At 39.2% G+C, this 19,551-nt stretch overlaps 2 protein-coding genes across 2 annotated transcripts; both read left to right on the forward strand.

The window, feature by feature from the left end:
* The first annotated feature begins 1,587 nt into the window (after positions 1 to 1,587).
* On the forward strand, positions 1,588 to 2,550 carry LOC131830292 (olfactory receptor 6C74-like). Its single transcript, XM_059172595.1, has one exon. The coding sequence runs from the start codon at positions 1,606 to 1,608 to the stop codon at positions 2,548 to 2,550; it is 945 nt and encodes a 314-aa protein (XP_059028578.1). The 5' UTR covers positions 1,588 to 1,605.
* A 15,013-nt stretch (positions 2,551 to 17,563) lies between these two features.
* LOC131830293 (olfactory receptor 6C75-like) lies at positions 17,564 to 18,526 on the forward strand. Its single transcript, XM_059172597.1, has one exon. The coding sequence runs from the start codon at positions 17,564 to 17,566 to the stop codon at positions 18,524 to 18,526; it is 963 nt and encodes a 320-aa protein (XP_059028580.1).
* Positions 18,527 to 19,551: the final 1,025 nt, after the last annotated feature.

Here is a 19,551-nt window from a genome sequence, read left to right on the forward strand (position 1 = left end):
TCTCAGCCCAGAACAAGGTCTTGACTTGTTGGAAGACAATAGCAGCATGAGGAGGAAACCCTACCTCCCATGAGGTGACCTCTGGGTGTGACTGGTCTAAGGGAACGTGGTGGCTTGCTGGACAGATTGGGGGATTGGGTCTGCAGGAACAGGAGAGTCTTGCTCAAGCTGTCCACACAGGGGTGAGTGGTTTGCTTTCAGGAACAGCCCTGCAGAGGGCCTGGCCCACGGTCAGTTAGTGAGAGTGACACATCCCTCACAGCCAGCATTTAACCTAGTTGAAATGCTAGAGCTAGAACCATCATGAGGGAAGTTTCTGACTGAGAGGACTGAAGAGAGAAGAATTTCCCCGAGCTTTGATGTAAGAGTGAGTATATGAGTACCAGGTGCCCAGCATATCCTCCTTGGTGGGTTAAGTGACCTACTGTCACTCCCACCTCCTCCAAAACCCAGCATGAACCCTGGGTGGGGGTGGTGGTAAATCCTGGACTTCTACTTTATGTCAGGTTGCTGAGTGGTCCATAATGTCTCTAGTCTCCAGTCTCTTCTATAAAATGCTTGTGTTAATGTAGATCCTAAGCCCCGTGTCATTCCACAGGTCAGTAACTCATCAGCAACTCTAACCAAGGATAGAGACAATTAAATAAAGCAAATCTTTCACTTCAGGTTTAGAGATCATCAGCAACATGTTTGTTTCCTTTTAAAAATATTTTAATACTGTATCTGGAAACAGGAAGTGTTCTAAGATATGGCAGATCTAGCTCAAGAATCAGACCTAAGCCTTCTGGAACTCTCTAAGCATCAGTTTCTGCTAATGTAGAAGAAGGGGGTCATAGTTATTTTGAAGAAAAAATAAAAAAATTCTGAATATCAGTGGCCAGCCTAATACCAAGCGTAAGTCCTCAACATATGATATTGATGACAACTTGGACTATAGAATGTGTTGAATTATAAAACAGATATTTAAAAGGGATATTTCTAACATTACTGTTATGCTTACTTAAAATTAATAATATTATTAAAAACAGTACAATTACATATAATTAGAAAAATATCAATTCCCCTGCCTACTATTGAGGCTCTATTTAAAGATTATAGTAATGAACACTGCATTACAATTAAACTTTGAGGAACACATAGAATATATTGGCATCATATGTCAAATGATTTACATGCTTTATCTTAATTATGTCTCATGAGAATATGAACAGATAGATCCTATCATCTTCATTCAATAGAGGATAAAATGAAGTTCACAAAGATTAACTTCCTTTTAAAAGATGACCCATCTCTCAGGAGTTAGAACTCAGTATTGAGGCAGTGGGTGTTATATGCAAACAATGAATCTTGGAACATTACATCAAAAACTAATGATGTACTATATGGTGACTAACATAACAATAAAAAAAAACAACCTCAGTATTAAACAAGTATTGAACTCAGGTCCTTCTGATTCAAGGACCAACTGCCTAAACCATTTTTCTCTCAGCCTAGCCAATCTCTTGGATAAGTAAATAACTTAATCATATACTTCTCTAAAACCTTTGAATTCCCTGATGTCTCAATTGTAGGTTAAGATGAGCAGGGATGCTGCTGTAGAAGGAGATGTCCATGGAAATGGGGAATGGGACAACTGTCCAAGAATTCACCTTGGAGGGGTTTCCTGCCCTCCAGCATCTGGGAAAGGTCCTCTTCCTGGTGCACCTGCTGGCATATGTGGTGTCCACTGTAGGCAATGCTGTCATAATCACCATCACCTATGCTGATTCCCGGCTCCACACACCAATGTACTTGTTCCTTAGCATCTTTTCCTTCTTGGAATGTGGTGTCCTAAATACTGTTATTCCTAAGTTGTTGCTCATCTTTCTTTTAGGCAGGCAAACCATTTCCTTTCCTGCCTGTTTCATACAAGCCTTTATTACTGTATTTCTTGGAGCAGTAGCTTTCCTCCTCATAGCCGTGATGTCTCTGGATCGGTATGTGGCCATTTGCAAGCCTCTGCATTACCTGACCATCATGAACCTGAAGACTTGCTCCCTCCTGGTCACTGTGTGCTTCACTTTGCCCTTCCCTTTCATCACTGGTCCACTGATAAAGTTTTCCCAGTTATCCTTCTGTGGTCCCCTTATCATCCCCCACTTCTTCTGTGACGTTGGCCCCCTGATTCATCTCTCCTGCTCTGATACCAGGTCTTTTGAAATGTTGACTTTTGCTCTCGCTTTGTTTATCCTTATAACATCCCTTATCATAACCATCATTGCCTACAGCAACATAGTAGTCACAATCATACAACTCCCATCAGCCAAGGAGAAACAGAGGGCTTTCTCTACCTGCTCCTCTCACCTCATAGTCCTCTCTCTGATGTACGGCAGCTGTGTGTTCATATATGTGAAACCAAAGCAAGCGAACAGGCTAGACTCCAACAGGGAGGCTGCCCTTGTGAACACGGTGGTGACCCCGTTGCTCAACCCTGTCATCTACACTCTGCGGAACAAGCAGGTCCACCAGGCTCTGAAGGAGACGATGTGCAGAATGAAAATATCAAGATAAAAATAATATCACAAGGCTTTGCAGCGGAAGACTTCTGAAAACCAGGTGTCTTCATTATGGCCCATAATATGAGGCCTAATGCATTTTCCCTGGCTACTTCATTTGAACACTGTACATACATTCCTAGAAAAATGGAAATCTGTTTTCAAAAAAAATCATTTACTGAATTTTTATTTCTCCCTCTGATATAAACCATGTGCTTGAAATTTCCAAAATTTTGTAGACTTATACACTTTTTATTTCACTTCTCTCTAGTCATAAACATGGCAAAACAAAATTAATAATGATTTACCAAGAGGCATTTAGATATTTAATTTTAGAAGGTTGTATATTATGTTGTGGTTAGAAAGGAAAGGATGGAAATAGTACCAATGCTTGGGTCCACATTCCCTCCATGCCTAACTCAAGGAAATATTGGTCATAGTGCAGTTCACCTTGGAATATATATAGTTTGCATCAGGCATGCTCTGAAATGCTGTTCTTGGCCCTTAGCTTAGCTACATATATATGCATCAATCTCAGGCTGGAGAGAAACAGAATCGTTCTAAGGTTTAGACCATTCTCTAAGGACAGGGAATGACCACAGAACCCCTTGGTTGACCAGTTCCTATTTCCTAAATTATTTATTCTGTCTACAGCACCTCAGATGCATAATGCATACATATGATTAATTCCTCTCTTAAAGCTGTTACCATAGAATGTTTGTGTAGATCAGTGGAAAGGAGAACTTATTTCAGGCTTCTGTAATTTATCCCAAATATTCAAGTTGGGGAAACCTAAGTTATTTGCTTATCTACTTCATAATGTATTGAAAACAAACAAATTAAACATTTTTTTCCTGGTTGACTGATGTTGTCAACTATAATGTTATTTTATGATTGATAACCTATTTTAAAAACATTTCCATGAAGTCAATCTTTAAATTTTCGTCCTTTTTACATCTATTTTCCAGCTAGGATATGTCTGTTTTTTTCTTCTGAGGAAATAGCTCTAAAAGATTGACATGATTTTTATTTTATTTTTAAACCAAACCCTGAAGCCAGATATCAAATTCATTTTATGCAACATATTCTACTCCATGATTAGATCCTATTTGACCTTGAGCATCCTATTAGAAATTTCAATTTTATCTGATTGACAATAAAGAAATACCAAACATTCCTTAAAAATTAACATATCTGTACACATTGTATTAACAGGAGTTTGGAAAAACCAAGATCAAAGTGGGAAAATGTATACAGACACTGTAACCATTTTCTTTTCCCCCCCCAAAAAATGCAGGCTTAGGGAAGCAGCAGTAGGGATGGAATGCAATGGGGTCAGATTAGACTCTGAATCATTTGCAGTGGACAAGCCTGGTGCTGCCTTCAACTAACTGGTCAACTTCCAAAAATATGCAAGTCCTCTTCTTCACAAAATATAAAGATTGAGGGGTGCCTGGGTGGCTTAGTGGGTTAAGACTTTGCCTTCAGCTCAGGTCATGATCCCAGGGTCCTGGGATTGAGCCCCGCATCAGGCTCTCTGCTCAGTTCAATGGGGAGCCTGCTTCCTCCTCTTTCTTTCTGCCTGCCTCTCTGCCTATTTGTAATCTCTGTCAAATAAATAAAGTCTTTAAAAAATATGAATATTGAGCCATAAAATCTCTAGGGCCCACTTGAAAATACTCATGGACATAGCAAAAAGATGTTACAGGAACACGGAAATAATGTTCCACCCTGGGTTCTGAACTACGGAAGAGTGCATGGAAGTAGATGAGTTTCAGTAATTCAGTAATAAATCAGGAAATGATGGTCAAATTACTGATAAAAGTTTGAGTGTCTCCCAAAGTTTTAGCCAGGATTTGATAAAAACTGAGTATATTTAAAGTAACTAAACGCATTTTGTATTACCTTGAGAGAGACTAAGATTAAAGAGTGAGCATGACAAATAGAAAAGTGAAGACCAGAAATACAAAACTGAGTCTATAAATCCAGGATGGTCGTTACCAGCCATATATGGGCCCCCTGTGAAGGACAACCCTAATGAGGAAATTAGTGCATTAGATTGTGGTCCTATAAAACGTTTTGTTGAGACAAATTCCCTAAGTTAATTCTATATTTATAATACTTCCAATCAAAAAATCAAACCACTTCATTGAGGTACGAATGACATACAAGAAGCTGTAGATATAATGTTTATAATTTGATGTGTTCGGAGATAAGTATACGCCCTTGAAACCATCATCACTATCAATGCCATTAACCTATCTATCACTTCCAGGCACTTCCTCCTGCCCCCCCTTGTTGATTTTTTTTGCCCTTACATGGTAGGTAAAAGAACTTAATTTAAGATATGCCCACTTAGCAAAATCTTAAGTAGGCAATAAAATATTGTTAGTCACAGGCCCTATGTTATACAGATCTATAGAGCTTATTATGTATAAATGAAACTTGATCAATACCTACCTATTCTCCCTCCCTCAGTCCCTGACAACCACAATTCTACACTCTGCTTCCATGTATTTGTTTAGATTCCACATATAAGTGAGAGCAGTGCAGTGTTGCAGGTCTATTTTACTTAGGATGCTTTCATCCAGGTATATCCACGTTGTTGCAAGTGGCAGGATCTTCTTTATAAAGGCTGAATGCTATTCCGTATGTATATATGCCACATTTTCTTTACCCATTCTTTTTTACATGGACTTTTAAGGTATTTGCCTATCTTAGCTATTGTGAAAACTGCTAGAGTGAACATGCAAGTACAGATATCTCTTTGAGATCCATATTTAAATTCCTTTGGATATATACCCAGAGGTGAGATTTGCTGGCTCAAATGGTAATTCTATTTTGAAATGTGTTAGGAAACACTATATTGTTTACCAGAGAAGCTGCACCAATTTACATTTTCATCAATAGTGTACAAGGGATCCTTTTTTCTCAACTTCCTTCCTAACCCTTCTTAACCTTTCTGGGGTTTTGGTAATACTTATCTAAAGAGTGTGAGATGATATCTCATTGTGATTTTCTTGTATTTCTCCCCTAGTGATGTTTGCATTTCTCTCTCTTTATATGTTTTGAAGACTTCATAGAAAAGGTGATTTTGGTGGACACCTGCGTGTCTCATTGAGTTAAGCCTCTGCTTTCCGCTCAGGTCATGATCTCAGGGTCATGCCCCACATCGGGTTCTCTGCTCAGCAGGGAGCCTGCTTCCCCCTCTCTCTTTGCCTGTCTCTCTTCCTACTTGGGATCTCTCCCTGTCAAATAAATAAACAAATAAATAAATAAATAAAATCATGTATATATATGTATGTATACATATACATATACATATATATATAACAATTTCTCCTCCATTTGGTACTGACCCAGCCATACTCAGGGACCTGAGAAATTGAGGGCAGCACTGATAAAAACATGGGTATACTCCTCTGTAAGAGAGTCAAAGTTAATGCTCCATTTGGTGTGCAGTAGGCAAAAATATAAAGGAATATTGAAATATATATATATATATATATTTATATGTATAGTAACATTAGTAACATTAGTAAAATTCAATATTCATATATATATGAAGTTTATATATTATATTAAGTTTAAAAGAAAATTTAATTTTTCCTCTTGCATAGTAGATCATATTTTTGTGCCCCTCAGCAAAATAATTAGAAATAATTAGTAAAATTCACTTAGTAAAATTCATATATATATAGCAAAATTCATATATATATATATGAATACTGAATTTTACTAATGTTCTCTAATTATTTTCTAATATATTTTGCTGAGGGGCACAAAAATATGATCTACTATGCAAGAGGAAAAATTAAATTTTTCTTATAAACTTAAAAATCATAATAAATGACAACCCCACTGAAATGGCTAAATGTTACAATGTGGATAACCCAGGGCTAGAAAAGATGCAAGGCAACTGGAATTCTAACATGTTGAAGTTTAGAATGTAAAATAATACAATCACGTGGAAAACAATGTAGCCATTACTGGTAAAAATAAGACATATATTTACCATATAACTTAGCAATCTCACATCTAAGTATCGTCCTAAGAGCAATTAAAGTGTATATCTGCAGTTGTATACAGTGCTTATAACAGCTTTATTCATAATAGCCAAAAATAAAAACAACTAATATCAACGGATGAATGGTGGCTTACCCAGACAGTGAAATACTACTCAATCATAAAAAAGAATAAACTACTGATACAATGAAATAAATGAATCTCAAGAACATTGTATTGAGAAGGAAACCAGGCACTAATGAGTGAATATTCAATTTCATTTATATGAAACTCTAGAAAAAGCAAAACTAACCTATAGTGATATAAAACACCATGGATTGCTAGGGCCTGGGCGTGGTGATGGGGTTAGACAGTAACAGGAACCAAAGAATTTTTCCCAATGAAGAAAATGTTATATATTTGAATGGGGTGAAAAAAGATGAAAGGAGGTAGTATAAATAGGCCAGGATAAGTAATGCTGACTAACATGAGGAGACAGGGTTTCTACAATATAATAGAGGAAGGAAGAAATCTGGAAACTAACAGAATTCACTAGGATGCTTCTTGCTGTCTGCATGATAATAACTTTGGAAATTAACACCAGCCATGACAATGATCTGTTAAAGACACAGTAACCAGGGATTCAGACCCCTCAGGCTGAAGATCTATGTTACCCTAGAAGGCAAGCAAATGAAGCCAGCAGTCATGATGGCAAAGGGTGAAGATAAACATACAGAATGAATGATCATGAAAGGAGACGATACAATATGTATTTTGCCTTGGAAACACGACAGCACAGGCACTATAGCTCACCCACTTATCATTTGGCTATAAGTCAGGTTTTTTACTTTAATAAAGGTGACCAACCACTACACTGAAGAGTAAATAATAGGACAGGGTGAACTTAAGGGGATGGGCAGGTAAATATAATTAATGTAAAGGGTGGAATGAAGAAGACACTGCTAGACCCCAACCATATTGCCTTGGTATTCAACTTGTCAGGCAACCTGGCGAGTGTTTACTGAAAACTGCTGCAAACTCTGCCAGAGCACTGTGTTCTGGGCCTGGGAACACAAGACATGCCAGACAGTCATTCCGTGTAAAGACATGCTAGAAGTGCTAGAAAAGGAACACTCCCACAAGCAATACTCAGTGAATGATGGGTGGAGAATTGTTTCATACACACCCCATTTTCTTTTCTTCTGGGTTTGGATAACTCTAAAGAGTGTTCTACAGTGCTACACAGAATTCCACAGTGACACGGGCTCCAATTTCCCCAAAGAGTAACTGGTTTGATAATACAAAATTCTTTTTACTATATCACTTCCCCTTCTCCCTACTGGTCTTCCCTGGAACCAACTCTCCAATAAACTACTTGTCTTCAAATCCTTGCTTCTGGGTCTGTTTCTAGGATACCTCAAGTGAAGACACAGTTTTCTTCTACTACCTACTTTATTTCTCCAGAAATTCTTACCTTTAGTGCAAATTATATATATAATAATAATATGAAAGTTCTTCTGTGAATCAATCCTTACCTCAAATTTCATGAGCTGCCATTTGAGGAATGCTTTTCCAAAGAAATGCCTTTCATTTCAAAATAACTTTGATTTTAAGGAGTTCATTAAGGACTTCCTGTTCCATCAAGGTGGAATATCCTTTTTGTCCCCAGGTCTTCCCTTTTTAAATTTAAATATCCTGGATGGGGGTGGGGGGTGAGGTGAAAAGATAGTGGAGGAGTAGGAGTACCCTAGGCACATCTTATATCACAAACACAACTACTTAACTGTCAAATCATCCTAAACCCCAGAAATCAACCTGAAGACTGACAGAATAAACTCCACAACTAAAGACACAGAAGAGGCCACATCAAAGCAGATAGGAAGTGTGGTTTAGTGGAGAAATGATCACATGTGCTGCAGAAGGGAGAGAGCCATGGTCATGGAGAAGGACAAAGGAGTGTGGAACACAAAAGGAGACTGCACAAGGAGAACGTATCCCACAGTTATTGGCTGGGGAAATGAACACAGCTGATTTTCATGAGTTCTTGCAACCAGCGGGGCTGAAAGCCTGAAATTTAAAGGAGAGCAGGCTTGGCTAAGATAGAGGGCACTGCTCTACTCCTGGACAGAAAGCAGGCAGATGCCCTAGGGGAAATGGTGTAGAAATAGCTGTGCAAAGAATGCCTGGGACACACAGAAGGGAATTATTCACTCTTCTTAGAGCACATCCCTGAGAGACAGCATTCTCAGAGATACCTCTCTGGGAAGAAAGGGGCTGGCCAGTGTGATTTCCCTCCCTCTACCCCAGCATAAACATGGAGCCACCTGCAGGAAGCAGCAAAGTACTGGCAGTGGCAGCCTAACTAGCTTACATCAAGTCCCATGCCCCTGTACTCTGGTGGGACTACCCTTCTCAGTGAAGCTTGTCCCAGACTCAGCTTGGCAGACCTCTCCCCAGAAGACCTGCGTAAGCCCTCCCAAGCCCTAGCCCATACCACAATTATGCAGGACTTCAGGTCTAGAAGCAAATGACGTCTCATTTCACAACAGACCAGAGCACATTGAGTTGAAACTCACCACATTCTGGCTAAGGAACAAACGCTGCCCACCATAGGTAAGGAGAGCCTCTGCAACTAACCACACAAACAGCAGCACACCACAGACACTCCTTGAAGTGCTAGGCCCTGGATACTACATGATCTCTTCTTCATTGCCATTAGTCTCAAGAGGAAGAAACATAGCTGGCTTTTTCAACACACAGAGGAAAGCAGAAACTTAGACAAAATGCCAACATGGAAGAATTCATCTGCATTGAAATAAAAGATAAGGCCACAGCCAGAGAACTAAGTGAGCAATACATCTGAAGGAGAATGTAAAGCAATGATCATAAGGATACTTGCTGGGCTTGATAAAGGAATGGAAGACTTCAGGAAGACTCTGACCACAGTAAAAGAGTTGAAAAAGAATCAGCCAGAAATGAAGAATGCCGTCACTGAGATTGGAAACAGGATTGATGCAATGAACAGCAGGCTGGAAGAAACAGAGAATGAATTAGTCAATTAGAATACAAAATAATGGAAAATAAGGAAGCTGAATAAAAGAGAGCAAAAAGAATTATACAGCATGAGAATAGACATAGGGAACTCCGTGACTCCATCAAATGTAATAACAGTCATAGTGTAGGGTCCCAGAAGCAGAAGTGGGAGAGGATAAAATTTACTTGAGGAAGTAATTGCTGAAAAATTCCCTAATCTGGGGAAGAAAACAGACATCCAGGTTTGGGAGGCACAGAGAATTCCGATCAACAAGAGCAGGCCAATACCACCAAGGCATGTTGTAATTAAATTTGTAAAATATAGGGATAAGGAAAAAAATCTTAAAGGCAGCAAGACAAAAGAAGTCCTTAACTTACAAGGGAAGACCCATAGGGCTAGCTGCAGATTTCTCAACAGAAACTTGGCAAGCCAGAACACAGTGGTGTACTACATTCAATGTGCTTAATGGGAAAAATATGCAGCCAAGAATACTTTATCCAGCAAAGCTATCGTTCAGAATAGAAAGAGAGATAAAGAGTTTCCCAGATCAACCAAAACTAAAAGAGTTTGTTACCACTAAACTACCCCTGCAAGAAATATTGAAGTGGACTCTTTGACTGTAAGGAAACATTAGAAGGAAACATTTTCCATCCTAAAACAAATGGAATACACTTTCTTTTCAAGAGCACATGGGACATTCTTGAGAATAGATCACATACTGGGTCACAAATCAGGCCTCCACAAATACAAAAATGTTGAGACCATCCCTGCATTTCTTCTGAGCACAAAGCTATGAACCTGGATGTCAACCACAGGAAAAAAAAAATGGAGGGTCGCTTGGGCGGCTCAGTCATTAAGTGTCTGCCTTAGGTTCAGATGATGATACTTGATGATACTGGGGTCCTGGGTTCAAGCCCCACAGCAAGCTCCCTGCTCGGCAGGAAGCCTGCTTCTCCCTCTCCCACTACCCCTGCTTGTGTTCCCTCTCTCGCTGTGTCTCTCTGTCAAATAAATAAAACTTTAAAAGAAAAAAAATTGGAAAGACAAAAAAACACATGGAGGATAAACAACATGATTATTAAAAAAAAAAAAAAGTGAGTGGGTCAACTAGGAAATCAAAGAAGAAGTTAAAAAAAAAAACATGGAAATAAATGAAAATGAAAATACAATGGTCCAAAATCTTTGGGATTCAACCAAAGTGATCCTAAGAGGGAAAGACATAAGAATTCAGGCCCACTTTAAGAAGCAAGAAAATTCTCAAATAACTTATACTTAAAGGAACTAGAAAAAGAACAACAAATGAAGCCAAAAGCCAACAGAACAAAGGAAATAATAAATATTAGAGCAGAAATAAATGATATAGAAACTTAAAAAACACATAGAATAAATCAATGAATCCAGGAGCTAGTTCTTTGAAAAAAATAATAAAATTGATAAACCTCTAGCCACACTTATCAAAAAGCAAAGAGAAAGTACAGAGATAAATAAAATCACAAATGAGAGAGAAGAAATAACAACCAACACTACTAAAATATAAATAACTTAAGAGAATATTCTGAAAAACTTAATACTCATTCTTCTGAAACTATTCCAAAAAATAGAAAAGCAAGGAAAACTTCCAAATGCATTCTATGAGATCAGAATTATCTTAACACCAAAACCAAAGACTCGACTAAAAAAGAAAGTTACAGGACAATATCCCTGATGAAGATAGATGCAAAAATTCTCAAAAAAAATAATAGCAAACCATATCCCAAAAAACATTAGAATCATTCACCACAATCAAGCGGGATTTATTCCTGGGTTGGAAGGGTGGTTCAACATTCACAAATAAATCAAGCTGATATGCCACATTAATTTTTTAAAAAGGATAAGAACCATATCCTGGAATCAAGCCCCATGTTGGGTTCCCCACTTAGCAGGGAGTCCACTTCTCCATCTCTTCCCCTCCCCCTACTCGTGTTCTTTCTCTCTCAAATAAAATAAATAAAATCTTTTCTAGAATGTCCATATTACCCAAAGCAATCTACATATTTGATGAAGGTCCTATCAAAATACCAACAGCATTTTCCACAGAGCTAGAAAAAAACAACTAAAACACATATGGAGTCACAAAAAGATCCCAAATAGCCAAAACAATATTGAAAAAGAAAAGCAAAGCTGAAGACATCATAATTCAAGACTTCAAGTTATATTAAAAAGCTATAGTGCCCCAAATAGTATGATAATGGCACAAAATAGACACATAGATCAATGGAAATGAATAGAAAACCCAGAAATGAACCCGTGACTATATGTTCAACTAATCTTTGGCAAAGAGGAAAGAATATCCAATGGGAAAAAGACAGTCTCTTCAACAAATGGTGTCAGGAAAACTGGAGTTACATGCAAAACAATGAAACTGGACCACTTTCTTATATCATACACAAAAATAAATTCATAAGAATTTTGTCCTAAATATGAGACATGAAACCATAAAATCCTATCGAGGACACAGGCCATAACCTTCTTGACATCAGCCTGAGTAAATTTGTATTGGATATGTCTCCTGAGTCAAGGGAAACAAAACCAAATTTAAACTACGGGACTACCTCAAAATGAAAAGCTTCTGTACAAAGAAGCAAACAATCAACAAAACTAAAAGGCAACTGGTGGAATGGGAGAAGATATTTGCAAATGGTATCTGATAAAGGTTTAGTATCCAAAATATATAAAGAAATGATAAAACTAAATACTCAAAAATGAATAATCCAATTAAAAATGGGCACGATTAGGCATTTCTCCTAAGACACAAATAGGCAGTTCTCCAAAGAAGATATACACGTGGTGAACAGATGCATGAAAAGATGTTCACCATCTCTCATCATCAAATACAAATCCAAATCAAAAGTACAGTGAGGGGGTGCCTCGGTGGTTCAGTGGGTTAAGTCTCTGCCTTTGGCTCAGGTCGTAATCTCAGGGTCCTGGGACCGAGCCCTGCATCGAGCTCTCTGCTCACCAGGGAGCCTGCTTCTCCCTCTCTTTCTCTGCCTGCCTCTCTGCCTACTTGTGATCTCACTCTGTCAAATAAATAAATAAAATCTTAAAAAAAAAATGTTCAGTGAGATATTACCTCACACCTGTCAGAATGACTAAAATCAACAACACAAGAAATGACAGGTGTTGGTGAGGTTGTAGAGAAAGGGGAACCCTCTTACACTGTTGCTGGGAATGCAAACTGGCATAGCTGTTCGGGAAAACAATATGGAGTTTCCTCAAAATTTAAAAATAGAACTACTCTAGCTCAAGCAATTGCACTACTAGGTATTTATCAAAAGAATACAAAAATACTAATTCAAAGTGTTATGTGCAGCATTATACACAATATCCAAATTAAGGAAACAGCTCAAGCGTCCATCTTCATATGAATATATAAAGAAGACACAACACACATTAAGATTTCATTCAAAGGAGCATGGGGTGGGGAAGAGGGATAGAGGCAAACCAACAAACCAATTCTTAACTATAGAAAACAAACTGATAGTTGCCAGAGGAGAAGTGGGTGGGGGTTAGGAGGTAAACAGTGGCTATGGATTAAGGAGTGCACTTGTGGTAAGGAGCTCTGGGTGTTGTACGTAAGTGCTTAATCATTATATTGTACACCTGAAACTAATATGACACTGTATGTTAAGTAACTGGAATTTAACTACAAACTTAAAAAAAACTCAAAAAACAAAACCTGGTGTATCCAGAACCTTACAAAGTACTTCCTCTTCTGAGATTTATAGCTTTTTCTTCCTCTTCTATCCCACCCACATAATTCAGCTTATATAATCATTATATACATAGTAGGAGTTTCATTAAAAATGAAAAGATTTCTTTTTTCAATGCATGAATCAAAAAGGCAACAAAGAAATCCAGACAGGATAATATACTCTATGCCGTCACTTCCCCTTCTGGACTCAAACTGGAAGCTACTAACACTACCATGCTTTTCCTCACATGGATGGATGGGTAATGGGCATGATATTAATGAACCCCCTATTTCAGAATTGGTGTGTTCTAGGTCCTTATTGCCGTTGTTGCCTTAGTTTTATGGAAATTCCATCAGGGACAGTGGTTTTCAGAGTATTACTAGTATTCCTACAGTTCCAACCTCGCCCTGGGTTTCTGCCTAATGAGAATTTCTCTTGGTTCTGATCCCCACTTTCTGTTCAAATTAGCATCCCCTATGTCCTCTCCCACAATATTATAGATGATAGGATTTACCTTTCCTCAGGCTTCAATTTAGCCTTCTTCCTTATGAATATAATACTAGAAATTGGAACCGTTCTAGGAATAGATCATATTCACCAGATACACTATAAACCAAAATAGTCTTACTATCTATATTCTGAATATATGTGTAGCCTATTTTTAAGAGTGGCCAAGGGCCAGAAGGGCTAACATAATAGTATTCTGAAGAGGAGAATCCACAGCTGATATTTGCTTAATCTCTGAATATTTTGATAATTACAAATAAAACCTTAAGAACTATTCCTTCCCTAACTAAAACTGTATACACATGGAATGCTTGGAATGTCCTTGATAAAAGAGATCTTAAGGTATCCTTTAAAAAACATAAAGATATAGAGTGTACTGGAGAGCCAAAAGGCACTACCCAGAAAAGAGAAAGTAGACTAAGGACAATTAGAAATATCTCTTGGTATCAGCTCACCACCCCTATGCTAGATACAATGTAGAGTTAATTCAACCCATTTCTTTGAGTGTCCACTTTGTAAAACTTCCCATCAAACCCAGACCCTTCCCTCCAACGTTCCCACCATCATATTGGGTTGGGACTTGCTCAAGTATGATAGGTATTTTTGCACCATGAAGCTGGCACTGAATAATATTAAAACCACCTGAAAATGAGACTTGATCTGAGCATGAAAATGTATAGCCTCACATGGCTCTAGCTTCTGTATTTCTTCTCCCATTAGTCTTTATTTTCCCTCACCTGCAACTAAGAAAATAACCATGAGGTCCAAGTTTGCCATGAACTGAGAACAGGGTGTATAGATGGACACATGTTCTAAAAGTGATTTTGTATACTTGTGGGAAGGTGGAACCCATATGAATACTCATGAAAGTTTCTATAATATTTGCCTTGACCTTGTAATATCAGTAATGATGAGGACAGATTCAGGCAGAACAAATTTCCAGCTACCATATACCCCATGATCTCCAGCAAATACAAGAGTTTAATCCTCTTCTCAGGCTCTGGATGGGAATCCAGAGGCCATAGAAAAATGGGTCACTCCTGCCACCGATGCCCAGCTGACATACCCAGGAGAAGCACCCTCCAACCCAGTGGTTGCTATGGGTACAGCTTCCCCACCCTCAGGCTCACATCTCTTACTCTTCTGCAACTAGAAAGATCTGGGGAGCCACATCCCAGAAACTTTTCAAGAGAGAGGGGTCTGACTGGTTACAGATGTTACAGAAACCACCTACCATGCCATGCCTCCTTCTTCCCTGAAGAGGAAAAAGCGCATGCTTTCCTTTTTCAAAAAGACTAGGGAGCACAATGAACATATTCTTCAGATGAAAATATGCAATGAAAAGAATTATAATGTCAGTGAAAGCATGAAGAATTTGTTAATAAAAAAGGAGGACTTCTCCAGTATCTTTCCAAAAGCCTCATGAAAGTCAGAGTGTGATCCTACTGTTTCTTACCATAAAATATGTTATTTTAACAACTATGCTCTGGTCTCAGTGTATACATCACCTGTAGAAATTGTAGTCTGGACTTTTACCTAAAATCAGGTAAATATTCAAGGGAATATTAAAAACCCTTGAGAAATTGTTATATAATTTCCTTGAAAAATCTTGGCAGAGAACAGTGTGGACATCTGGGAGTCAGCGCCACCACACACAAGGGAAGATAAATACAAAGGTTGCATCAGTAATTCTCATTCTCAACAGTAACCAATTAGCTGCCCTTAAGACACGAGCTGTGGCTTTACTTTCTGCCGCTGTCTCTTCAACATCTGATAAGGCTTGGGGGTCCACACTTTCTGCTCACTGGCTGGGTCCATCCTGCTTGGTGACCAAACAGTATTGTGGTAAAACTATCACAGAGCCTAAGACTTGCGTGTCACCATCTCTTCACTGTTGATGCAGTAAAACAAGGATGCTTCTCCACATGGAAAGGTGAACATATGATGGAAGGGCATATGCAAGTGAAGGTGTTTGGAGCAGGTGTGCCCACGACATGGAGCACTGCCATGGAAGGATCCTTGTCTCAGCAGCACCCAGGGCTAAACCAGTAAGAAGCTGTGTGCTCCCATTAACTGCTATAGGAGGTGACAGCAGTATTGCATGTTAGGTGGGCTACCAGTGGGAAGGCAGAGCCAGACCTTTCATGAGAACCCTAAGTAGTCTGGGAGTCCAGCTCTAGTCCAGAATTCAGAGCAGTGAAATGTGGTTGTTTTAGTCCTTCTGCCTCTTTCTGGGGTTTCAAGGTCCAGGGTGCTACATAGCCTTGTTTCACTTTAGAAACAGGGCACTGGCAACCAGAACACTGGCAGCACAGGATGCATATTCACACCCTCCCCACCCCACCCCTTTCCTCTCCCCCACCCCCCATTCCTGCCCCAGCCCAGGGCCACAGGCTGTGAGGAATGAGTTTCCTTCTCTTCCCTTTCCCCTCAGCCCAGAGCAAGCTTTTGATTTCTTAGAAGACAATAGCTGTGAAGGAAGGAAGCCCTGTCCCCCATATGGTGACTCTTGGCTGAGTGCCTGGCCTCAGGCATCCTGGTAATTTGGTGGACTTAACAGGGGTCAACAGGAACAGAAGGAGAGACTCTTCAGGCTGTTCACTCAGGGGTGAGTCCTTCAGTTCCATGAGCTGCCCTCAGAACACCAGACCCACGGTGGTTTACTGCAGACACATTCCTTACTGCTGACCTTCAGCATAGTTTTAATATGCAGGAGCCAAACACCATCCTGAGAGAAGGTACTGATGGAGAGGACTGAAGAAAGAATGTTCACTGAGCTTGGATGTGAGAGTGAGTGCATGAGTGTCAAGTGCCCAGCACATCCTCATAAGTGGGTTAATCCTATGAACTACTATCAGACCCTCTTGTGTCACAGGCCAGCGTGAACCATGTGAAGGTGGGTGGTAAATCCTAGATTTACAACTTACCTCGTACTGCTGAGCAGCCCCTAATATCTCTGGTCTCCAGCCCCTTCTATAAGATGCTTGTACTAAAGTAGATCCTCTCTAAGCCCCTTATCATTCCACAGGTCTGTAACACATCAGTGCTATTGTCTGAGGAGAGAAACAATTAAGATAAATAAAGCTAATCTTTCACTTAAGGTTGAGAGGGCATCATGAATACACTTGTTCCTGTTTTAAAATATTTTGTCACTGTATTTGGAAACTGCAGTTACTTCAAATTTGGGCATTCTGGCTAAAGTCCCAGCTATGTAATCTAAGATCCCTAGAGCTTTCTAAGCCTTAGTTTCTGCTTTTAGAAGAAGGGACTTATGATTATTATGGGGAGTGGTAGAAATACTGAATTTCAGTTATGAGCAGAGAAAAAATGTAAGTTCTCAACAGATGATGATGTACCATAGAATGTGTTGCAGATTTTAAAAGGGATGGTCGAAGGGAATATTACTAACATTATTGTAATGTTTACTTACAAATTAATGTTATAAAAAGAATAAGATGTATAATACAAAAATGTTAATAACTCTGCCTACTTAAACTCTACGCATAATACTCATGATCATAATATGACACTTAGAATTTGAGGAACACATAAAAAAACATTGGCATCATATGCCAAGTGACTTACATGATTTATCTTAATTAAGTCTCACAAGAACATGAACAGGTAGATTCTATCATATTCATTGGCTAACAGCCTAGCCACCTTCTTGGATACTCAAATAACTTAATCATGCTCTTCTAAAATCCTTGTGCTCCCTCATGTCTTTATAATAGGTTAGACCAGCAGTGATGATGATGTGGAAAGAGATGCCCATGGAAATGGGGAATGGGACAACTGTCCAAGAATTCACCTTGGAGGGGTTTCCCGCCATCCAGCACCTGGGAAAGGTCCTCTTCCTGGTGCACCTGTTGGCATACCTGGCGTCCATTGCAGGCAATGCTGTCATAGTCACCATCACTTGTGCTGACTCCCGGCTCCACACACCTATGTACTTTTTCCTCAGAATTTTCTCCTTCTTGGAGTGTTGTTTTACAAGTACTGTTATTCCTAAGTTGCTAGTTATCTTTCTTTCAGGCAGGCAAACCATTTCCTTTCCTGCCTGTTTCATACAAGCATTTGTCTTTGTATTTCTGGGATCAACAGGTTCTCTCCTCATAGCAGTAATGTCTCTGGATCGGTATGTGGCCATTTGCAAGCCTCTGCATTATCCGATCATCATGAACCTGAAGACTTGCTTCCTCCTGGTCACTGCCTGCTTTGCTCTGGCCTTCCCTCTCATCATTGGGCTGGTAGTGAAGGTTTTCCAGTTGTCCTTCTGTGGTCCCCATATCATTCCTCATTTTTTCTGTGATCTTGCCCCCCTGATTCATCTCTCCTGCTCTGACACCAGATCTACTGAAATGTTGGCCTTTGTCGTCGCTTTGGTTATCCTTTTGACATCTCTTATCATAACCATCATCTCATACAGCAACATAGTAGTCACAATCATACAACTCCCATCAGCCAAAGAGAAAAAGAAAGCTTTCTCCACCTGCTCTTCTCACCTCATAGTCCTCTCTCTGATGTATGGCAGCTGTGTGTCTATATATGTGAAACCAAAGCAAACAAAAAGGCTGGAGTCCAACAGGGAGGCTGCCCTTGTGAACACGGTGGTGACCCCACTGCTCAACCCTGTCATCTACACTCTGCGGAACAAGCAGGTCCACCAGGCTCTGAGGGAGATGATGCACAAAATGAAAATATCAAGATAAAAAAATCAGATGGCTTTTGACTAGAGGACCTTAGAGAACCCTGTGTCCTCAATTCTGGCCAATGTAGCAGTCCACACAGTTCTGGTACAGTGTCTCTGGCAGATCTCACTTCTCCTTGCTCATCCCTAAAAAAAGAATGGAAATCTGTTTTTCAAGGTCACATTTTACCTTGATGCACATACTATCTTCTCCCTAAATATACCACAATTAGATGACAATTGATTAATCGAAATATCTTTTACTGAATTTTTTTCTTGCCTCAGATATAAAGACGTATTTGAAATTTCCAAAGTTTAGTAATTTACGCACTTTTTATTTCACTTCTCTCTAGCCATAATCGTGGCACAATGGATTGATGATTAACCAAAAGGCATTTAGATAATTAAAACAATAGAAGGTTGTCTATTACTTTCTGGTTATGAAGGAAATGATGGGAATATTACCAATACTTTGGTCCACATTCCCTTCATGTGTAGCCTGAGGAAATAATGGTCATAGTACCCTTCATCTTGGAATATGTATGGTTTGCCCTTAGCTTAGCTACATATGCATGTGTCAGTCCCATGCTGGAGGGAAACAGAATTTTTCTCAGGCTTAGACCATTCTCTAAAGAGAGAGAATGACTGCACCATGCCATGGCTGACCATCTCCAATCTCCTTAATTATTTACTCTAGCTCCAGCCTCTCAGATGCATTATACATATTTATGATTCGTTCCTAACCTAAAGCTGTTACCACAGATGCTTGTGTATATCGGTGGATGGAAGCACTTATTTCATACTTCTATAATTTCTTCCAAAGATTCAAGTGGTTTATCTGCTTCATGTTACTAATGAAAATAAATGAATTAAAAATTTTCCGTCACTGAAGTGTGTTGTCAACTATAAGGTTATCTTCTGATTGATAATCTATTTTATTTTTAAGCGTTTTTTCAAAAAAGATTTTATTTATTTATTGGACAGAGAGAGAGAGCATAAGTAGGCAGAGCAGCAGGCAGAGATAGAGTGGGAAGCAGGCTTCCCACT

The sequence above is a fragment of the Mustela lutreola genome, chromosome 4 (genome assembly GCF_030435805.1).
Source record: "Mustela lutreola isolate mMusLut2 chromosome 4, mMusLut2.pri, whole genome shotgun sequence".
Lineage (NCBI taxonomy): Eukaryota > Metazoa > Chordata > Mammalia > Carnivora > Mustelidae > Mustela > Mustela lutreola.